Source organism: Nicotiana attenuata, unplaced genomic scaffold (genome assembly GCF_001879085.1).
Source record: "Nicotiana attenuata strain UT unplaced genomic scaffold, NIATTr2, whole genome shotgun sequence".
Lineage (NCBI taxonomy): Eukaryota > Viridiplantae > Streptophyta > Magnoliopsida > Solanales > Solanaceae > Nicotiana > Nicotiana attenuata.
Window position 1 is genome coordinate 186,990 of NW_017672323.1, and position 9,345 is coordinate 196,334.

The 9,345-nt window shown below is 34.5% G+C and overlaps 2 protein-coding genes across 2 annotated transcripts; both read left to right on the forward strand.

The window, feature by feature from the left end:
• Positions 1-763: 763 nt before the first annotated feature.
• LOC109212742 lies at positions 764-4,005 on the forward strand. Its single transcript, XM_019376415.1, has 2 exons — positions 764-781; positions 3,661-4,005. The coding sequence occupies exons 1-2, from the start codon at positions 764-766 to the stop codon at positions 4,003-4,005; spliced, it is 363 nt and encodes a 120-aa protein (XP_019231960.1).
• A 2,208-nt stretch (positions 4,006-6,213) lies between these two features.
• Positions 6,214-8,872, forward strand: LOC109212743 (putative F-box/LRR-repeat protein At5g02700). The gene is made up of 6 exons (XM_019376416.1): positions 6,214-6,337; positions 6,747-7,198; positions 7,612-7,773; positions 7,996-8,106; positions 8,214-8,422; positions 8,770-8,872. The coding sequence occupies exons 1-6, from the start codon at positions 6,214-6,216 to the stop codon at positions 8,870-8,872; spliced, it is 1,161 nt and encodes a 386-aa protein (XP_019231961.1).
• The last annotated feature ends 473 nt before the right edge of the window (positions 8,873-9,345 follow it).

Genomic DNA, 9,345 nt, shown 5'->3' on the forward strand with positions numbered 1-9,345 from the left:
TTTAAAAGTATCGTATTATTTATACTTGTAAAATATGCTAAATATTTTATTTTATATGAGTTTCTTTAATTGTTTTTAGTTTTCTTGAATTTTTAATGCATCTTTTATATTTTATTGTGTTATAATGCTATATTTTTAATTCATAAATTTAAAAAAATTAAAGATTCGTGGGGCTTACGCCACACCTCGAGGCTTTCGTCTCGCCCTGTATTAAGTAAAACGCCCCGTCTCACGCCTTCGCTTTTTTAAAACACTGATTTGGAATGTAAAAATAACATGCACTCCATAATTTTAAAAAAAATTTATTTTATTTACAAAATTACCTTTCACTTTCTATAGCTTTGTATTTGGAGAAAGTTTTTAAAGGATGGTTATATCTTTATACATGCTCATCCACGTATACGTTGTACTGCTTATGTTATAATTTGGTATATATATATATATATATTATATATATATATATAATCCTACCAAACTACCCCTAAATATATTTTCTCGTTGTCGTATTTAAAAATCTTGTTCTTTACTTAATAGTACCAAAAAAGAAATGCCATCTGAATGAAGATTCTTTGGACGTGAAGAAAGACTGAAGGGAAAAGTGGAGAAAAACAGAGAAGGCAGAATAGCCTAAATGGCACCTATATTTGTGTCACTTTATTATGTCAGTCCTTCTATTTATTTTTTTTAATTCAAACACTTTAACTTGTTCAAAATCTATATTTTAAACCCTTCTGGCCGTTGATTAAGCACATGTGGCAAAATAATGGTTGAGCTGGACAAAGTAAGTGTAATTTACACGGATAATGAGCGTGAATATGAATATTTTAAACCAAAAATAATTAAAAGAAAAAGAAAAAATCATTAAAATAAGAATAAAAAATAAATAAGTAAAAAAGAAAAGAAAAAAGCAAAAGAGATATCATGTACGCTTCTTCTTCTTCCCCACTCCTCCCCCTCCCCCCGCCCCACAACACCCCCTTCCCTTTTCGTTACTTGACAAGGCTCTCTTTTTGGGTGCTAATGCATCTCTGTCAGTCCAAGCTTCTTAATTTCTTGGAGTTAAGCCCAATTGTATTTATTTTACTGATGATTTTTATGAACAATACAGTGACTATGAAGAAGGGGTGGCTTGGACATGGGTATTTTTAGGGCTGTCAAATTTGGCCCAAGTCCAAATGACCCGTCCAATCCGTCCAAGGTTGGGTTGGTTATTGACCCGCTCATTTATTGAACTTAGCCCATCTTGACCCAACCCATCTCAACTCATTTAAAGTTGAGCTAATTTTTAGCCCAAATTGATCCATGAAAAAGTTTGTCAAAATATCTTAGAAATAATTTTATTTTTTGTTTAATATTTTAAATATGACCATAACAAAAGCAAAAAAGCCTTATTTAGTAGTTATACAATTTATAAGAAAATAACACATATTAATTAAAGTTTAATAAGAGTTGGGCGAGTTGGGTTATGACCCGAATTTTAACCCATCTTGACCCAACCCATCTTAGCCCAAGTAACTTTTGGACGGGTCCAATTATTGACTCAACCCATTTTGACCCGCCCAAAATTGACCCAACCCGCCCATTCTAGTAGCCGGGCCTAAAGTTCAACTCTTCTATTGACTTAGACTCTTGCCTTTTATGTCTCTTAATAGTAGAATGTTAAGGTTTAGCCAAAGATGAGAAATGATTGAAATATCATTTCTTTCTTTAGGATTCTAAGACAGATTAAATATTATTGTCCTTTCCGGGACTCAATCATGCCCCTGCACAACATTCATAAGCTTGTTCAAGTATTTTTTATCTACTTGTGTTCTCAATTGAACGACCTTTTTTTTATTACGGGGTGACACGAGTTTATGATAAGTACGGTCTATAATATGCTTAATTTATTCTTATTTGTGGAGCCGACTATACTTTCTTTATTTTACATCTTTTGTTATATGTCTATGTATTGACCTTTAATATTACAGTATGCAGATCTACAAAAAGTTAATTCCTAATTTAATTTGGGACTGCATTTTCTTGCAACAATTTTTTTATGGCATAGTTTGCTCTCCTAATCAGTATCATCACAAAGCTTTGCTAATGATAGATTAAGTAAGAGGGTAGAAATTAAGGAACACACACAAAATGGGCAATTAATATGTTTGCAACTCATAAAATAAAATTATAATAATTGGAAATAATATTTGGCTAACTTAATTTAATTGTTCATTGCTGGTTTACGACTTTCATGTTCAAATATTAAGCCACTGAATTTGAATTATGTTCATGACATACTTTAAATTCAAATGCTTAGTTAATTTGTAACTTTTATTGCCTAAAAACTTAGTACTCATTGCTATGTGAATCACGCGAAACACGCGTGCCCAGAGACTAGTAATATAATAAAGGGCAAGGTTGTCAAATTGCTAGATTTAATTCCATTGACTATGGAATTAGGACATTTTAAGTAACTTTTTGAATAATAAATTCCTCGAGTTTGCACTACATTTGGCTGCGTTGCACGTTATCCCATATAAGTATTTACATAATGTACATTTATAATTATATATATATATATATATATATATATATATATATATATTATATATATATATATATATATATTATATTTGATTGAGCTATAAATTAAAAATTAAATTACACATACAGTTAACATTATTAAATATTCATAATACTACCTCTTAGCAGTATACACATATGTAAGAACCAATATGCAAAATTTCACAAAGCGATGGTCGATTCATTCATAATAGTAAGTAAAAAAATGCGCAAAACCCCAATACAATAAATATGCAACAAACAAAAAGCACAAAGCCAAAAATCCAACAGAAGAAATTAAAGCAAAAGTAGAAAGAAGGAAGAAGAAGACAAACAGATCATATATAGTAAACTACTATGGTGAATTCTTCCAACACCTTTCTCCAGAATGCCTAATACAGCACAAATACTTTCACTCGTTAATAGAAATTCATAAAAAATAACATAAAAGTTGAATCTTGAACAATCTGAAAAAGACACTAACTTGCTGAACTTGAAACTAAATCTCTTGTCAATTCGGAATGGAAGAAATTCATAAGCTAAACAAAGAAAAGGATATATGAGAGAAATGATTCAAAGGGACTTCAATATAATTTGAAGGGATTCTAAATAATGCAGCGTAATTTTTGAAAGGGAATGAGAAAAATAATTGGTTAATGAGAATTTTAAAAGGAGGTAAGCTGAAAAGGCTATAATTTATTACTAATAAAGAGTTAGATAAAATTCACACATCATATGAAAAGGCTGCACGATATATTTAGCATATCAAAATGTTAGGAATAGTTATTAGAAGATGGAAAGCTCTTCCAACATTAAGTAGCTAAAATTAATCATTTAATTGAAGATAATTTTACTTATAGATTGAGGGTAAATTGGTCGTTTAGCTTTTAAAGGATATTTTAGTAAATCAACTTTATACTAAAGGACTTCTTGCTTATAATATAGTATGATGATATGATATGATGAAAAAATTCAGTGAAAAAGGATCGTTTAGTGAAATAAAGTGGTTAGATGGTTAGATTTGTCGTAGCACTATCTTTTTGTTGTGGATTACTTTTCCTTTGTTGTTGCTTCATTCTCTATACTTTACTAACTTCATTTGAATTATTTCACCAGGTCACGTTCATTTTTCAAGTCATCTTCAAGAAAGGGAGTTTCAAGTACCTGAGGTCGATTATACAAGGGGATGTGGATATTGACGAGAATGTTACGCACCATATAGAAGTGGAGCGGATGAAATGGAGGCTAGCGTCTGGTGTCCTGTGTGACAGGAAGGTGTCTCTGGAACTTAAAGGAAAGTTCTATAGAGCGGTGCTTAGGCCGGCTATATTGTATGGTGCAGAGTGTTGGCTAGCCAAAAATTCTCATACCCAGAAGATGAAAGTTGCAGAGATGAGGATGCTGAGATGGATGTGCAGGCACACTAGATTGATAAGATTAGGAATGAAGATATTCGAGTGAAGGTGGGTGTGGCTCCCACGAAAGATAAAATGCGGGAAACTAGGCTCAGATGGTTCGGGCACGTGAGGAGGAAAAGCCTGGATGCACCAGTAAGGAGGTGTGAACGGCTGGCCTTGACGGGTATGAGAAGAGGTAGAGGGCGGCCTAAGAAATATTGGGAAGAGGTGTTCAAGCAGGATATGGTGCAGATGCAGATTTCCGAGGACATGGCCCTTGATAGGAAGTTGTGGAGGTCGAGCATTAGGGTTGAAGGTTAGGAGATAGGAGACTAGTATGATAGTGTTTTGTTTTAGGATGCTAGTGGCTCCAGTTATGTTCTTAATACTTCATTAGGGTCGTAGGCTAGGCTGTAGTATGTTTAGTGACCCTTTGTGTACATATTATTCCTTTGCGTCTGTAGTACTGTGCATTTGTTACTGCTTAGTGTTATTACTTTGCTATCTATTTTCTGGTTATTGCATTGCTGGTGTTATCTTTCTGGATTCCTTTGATGTTACTGATACACTGTCTCTTTCCTACTTGTATCGAGAGTCCACCGAAAACAACTTTTCTACTCCTCCGGATTAGGGGTAAGGTCTGCGTACATATTACCTTCCCCAGACCCCACCTATGGGATCTCACCAGGTTGTTGTTATTGTTGTTGTCGTGTTCATTATGCAACTCGAAGGAGTACCACTTCCAGAATTGAGATGCAAATGTCTGACACTAAGGGGTCGTTTGGTAGGGTGTGTAAGAATAGTGCGGAATAAGGTGTGTTAGTAATGCATGTGATAGTAATGCAAGCATTAGTTATGCATATAGTATTTCTTATCTACTGTTTGGTGTGGTGTATTAAAATTATAATATTTTGCATAATTTTAAAGAAAAATAGTTATTTACAAAAATATCCTCCGTATTATCTAGCTTTTAAGGGACTCCAAGAATATTTTTATCTTTAACCATACTAATGCATGCATTAATAGCCTTGGTATTATTAATGGTATGATTTTCTATGCATTACTTATACATAGGATAATACCAAGCAAAATGTATAACTAATACTTGTATTAGTTATACACAAGTTTAAAAAATGTACCAAACAAGGTGTTGGGAATACTTAGAGCTAATACTTGCATTATTTTTTCTAGTACCTCCTACCAAACGACCCCTAAAGATGCATGTAAAAACCAATACTTTGTATGGAATGGCTAGCCTTTTGGGGGCGGCGCCTCTTTTGGAGACACTGAGGGGTCGTTTGGTAGGGTATATAAGAATAGTGCGGAATAAGGTGTATTAGTAATGCAAGCATTAGTTATGCAAATATTATTTCTTATCTATTGTTTGGTGTGGTGTATTAGAATTATAATGCATTGCATAATTTTTTTTTAAAAATAGGTGCTTACAAAAATGCCCTCCATATTCTCTAGCTTTAAGGGACATTAAGGACAATTTTGTCTTTAACTATGCTAATACATGCATTAAAGCCTTGGTATTACTAATGTCATGGTTTTCTATGCATTACTTATGCATAGGATAATGCCAATTATGGTGTATAACTAATACAAATATTAGTTATACACAAGTTGAAAAAAAGTACCAAACAATGTATTAGTAATGCATAGAGCTAATGCTTGTATTATTTTTTCTAATACCAAACGACCCCTGAATATACACTTTGGGAGAGGTCATTACTTGTATCAATGTATGCTCTTCCTTTTACATCCAATTTTATACTTTGAAGTTTTAACACACACACCCCCACCCCCGCCCCCCGAAAAAAATACGGAAGTGATTTTAAGGAGAATGCAAATAAAGCATTAATATCATTAAGAATATTTTGTCACTGTATGGCTAAAAACTAATGAATTGTCTCCTGTTATTGCCTAACTCTCCTGTTACGAAATTTTCCACAATTACATGAATCATTGTTCAAGAGAACTCTAATGAATTTTCAAGAAGTCTTTCAATTTGATCCCTCTAAATAGTCTTCGGACACAATGAATCCTAATACAAGATGAATTTAATTGAAAATATTTTTAGAAGTCCCCCAAATTTCTGTGTTAATTTGTTTAATAATGTAAAAAGATGGGGGATTTAATTAATTTATTTATTTAAGAGGACAAAAGAATGGGAAAAAGCAACGGAACAGGAAACGTGTGAACGGTAGAGAAGGGAAAAGACCACCGGAAAATTATCCAAAACCCTAAAGCCTTTCTGCACCAAAATCCTATGGCACCCGACCATTCCCGGAAACATACTCCATCGTCAAAGAAACAGAAAGTGAGAGCCACCGGAGCTGAAAAACGAAAGAAGAGAGTCACCGGAGTTGAAGAAACCCTAGACGACCGAATCGGTCAGTTGCCAGACTCACTCCTCATTCAAATTCTCTCTCTTCTGCCCTTCACTACATGTGTTCTCGCGAAAAGGTGGCAGTATCTATGGACTTCAGTTGATCACTTCATTTTCAGGTGTGAAAAGGAATCACAAGCAGAAAACTTCATTTCCTTTGTGGATTATGCATTACCACATTCCTCTTGTTCCAAAATAAAAAATTCCAACTGAATTTCACTTACCTGTCTCTATACGAGTCCCCAATCAGCCGATGGCTTAGTTCCGCAGTTGAAAAAAATTTGAGGATGTTGTATTGCGGTCAGATTGCTGTGAGGAAGACAGTATCTACTTGCCTCAGTCTATCTGCATTTGTTCCTCATTGATAACATTGGATCTGAGCTGCTGTTTTTTTGATGAAAATTTTGTCATAGAGTGGAAGTCTCTAAAGAGCCTAAAGTTGAAATATACTGTGTTAGATGATGATGCTATTGTGAACAACATACTGTCAGGTTCTCCTGCTTTGGAAACTCTGGAATTTTTTAATTTCGAGGGTTTCCGTCGTCTCGAAATTAATTCCTTAAACTTACAGAGACTCAAGTTCAAAGAATATTGGTTGCCAAATGACAGCGATGATCATTCTCTGGAAATTGTTGCCCCGTATATTCAGCATTTGGAGATCTCCAAAAATCTGTATGATCTCAAGTGTCGGCTAATAAATGCAGCCTCCGTGGTCAGTGCTAGGCTTACTTTCCGAATTACTTGTTCAGAATATTCTAGTGACAGTTGTCCTGATGATCATCAAGTTATTAAGACACTAGTCCAAGAATATTTTCAAAAGTTGAGTTGCGCGACGGAGTTAACAATCGGAACTTGGTTCACGGAGGTTTGTATTTAAGTTAAAAGAACTCTATTTCCTTTATTTGATTATAGATATCATAAAGAGAATAGCATTTAGAATAAAATACAATTTAGAATTTTTACACATTTTCTGATAGTAGAGACTTCCCCTAGGTCAGTGACGCACGGTTGGAAAGTCAGTGGATAATGGGCCCACCGCTCTACCCTTCTCCGGTTAAATACCAAGCTTTTGCCCAAGAAATTTTACACATTATTATACAAAGGCTACTGGTTTTAGTACAAAACTCTTGTGACTTTTTGCAATTGCAATCTTTCAGTCAACTTTTTAAAGTGGTGTATTTCTTTTATTATTCAGCTAATGTGTTATATTTGTTATACCATTATGTGTTCACTTTATTTCTCTATCCTTTACTAGTTTCATTGGAATTACTGCATCAGGTCATGTTGCCGTTTGAAGGGGGGCTGCTGCTTCCAGAATTGAAATGCAAATGTCTAACTTTAGATTTGCATATCACAAAGTTTTATTCCTATGGAGCAGCTATCCTGTTGCAAGCCTCGCCTCATGTGGAGACACTTAACATAACTATGGCAACTATTGATGTAACTTCCTGCAACTTTTTGCTCATCTTTTTTTTCACATTCATTATATGAAGTTTTAACTTTTAACGTCCCCCTTCCCCACACTGAATGGTTTTCTTAAGGAGATGTAAATATATTCTTAATCATCAGTAAGAAACGTTTTTCACTAGAAAATATCATTTTAATATGACTAGTTTTGTGGTTAATGGGCTCTGATGGGAAAAAGATTGCTGGCAAACACAGCATCTTTCATTCTTTGCTTGGTTCACCTATTCCAAGAGTCATCCTAGAGGAACAGTTGTCATAATCATTTGCCCAGAACCATTAAAGATTGGTGGGTTCAGAAATTGTTCTGTACCAGACACTTCTACTATGAAATCATTGTTTTGTGACTTGCGTGCAATAAGATTTTCATTTGACTTTAACACATGCATTTGATCCTGACTATATTCTTTCTCTAGTTGGATTTTTCCCGATGCAAATTTGAGTTAGGATATTTGGCAAAAGGAGGCGATATTCATTTGCTGTCGAGATTTGGGTTTCCCAACCTCAGGAATGTTAAGGTTGTCAGTTCTTCAGGGACGTGTTTGCAGGGGTGTCTTGTATGGGATTATGATGAACTTTTCAATCTTTCAGAATTTATACTAAAGAATGCAATGGGTCTGGAAAAGTTCGTTCTCATATCAAGAAGAAGAATGTGCAAGAGATGCTCAAGGAACTATGCGTCTCAATATTTATTTCGATTGGCTGAGAAATTGGTAGGTTGCCCAAGGTGCTCTGCAAATTCTGTGATTATTTGCCAGGAAGGAGCTTTCCATGACTAGATGAAAAGTAGTTTTCAGTTGCAGTATACCAGAAATGTTACCTTATTTACTGCTGGTAATTCTTGAACTTTTCTATGTAACTGATAACTACTTGTTCCTGTTATCTCGCCTTATGACATGCCAAATGTTATGGTTGTTTGATTTCTGATGAAGCTTTTTTTGTTGCATTCAAGATGTTATGTATGTGTTTCAGAATTTCTAGGCAGGCACAAGTTTTTCTGCAGGCAGCTTTCATGGAGTATGCTTTATGCCCTGGTCTCCATCCTCTAAAGCCGAAAAGCATATTGCACAGTTAAGTGAACTTTAGTCAGAATACCCCATAATCTTCTTCTTCTGAAACAAATCTAAACCTCTTCTTGTTTAATATTTCCTTGTTGTAATTTGTTATATATCTATATGAGCTCCTCGCAACAATAGTAGCCACTAGGCAGTATCGTGAACCTTAATTTTTGAACAAGTCATTAATAAAACAAACGAATGTAATCCGTCGAAAATAGAGAAACATCTAACCAGCAGAGATGCTTTTTTCATTTGAGGTACTAATAAGGAGAAGAGATGTCATATATTATACTCACAGTCATTGTTCAAAGTCAGTATTTTAACCCCTTTGAAGTCAGTCCGCCATGGGATCGATGATAAGGGTTTTGGTACTCGCAAGTATCTCGAATGAATATATGATGATCTTGTTAGAAAGTTTTATGCAATATTAAAGGTATCAGAGGATGGAGTTTTGAAACTTCGATTCAGGTTAGAAGATTGGTCATTGATG

Coding starts and splice junctions, on each gene's coding strand:
- LOC109212743 (XM_019376416.1), top strand. CDS start 6,214: ATGGCACCCGACCATTCCCGGAAACATACTCCATCGTCAAAGAAACAG. Junction 8,107..8,213: donor GTGGGTTCAGAAATTGTTCT/GTACCAGACACT, acceptor TTCTTTCTCTAG/TTGGATTTTTCCCGATGCAA. Junction 8,423..8,769: donor AATGCAATGGGTCTGGAAAA/GTTCGTTCTCAT, acceptor TATGTGTTTCAG/AATTTCTAGGCAGGCACAAG.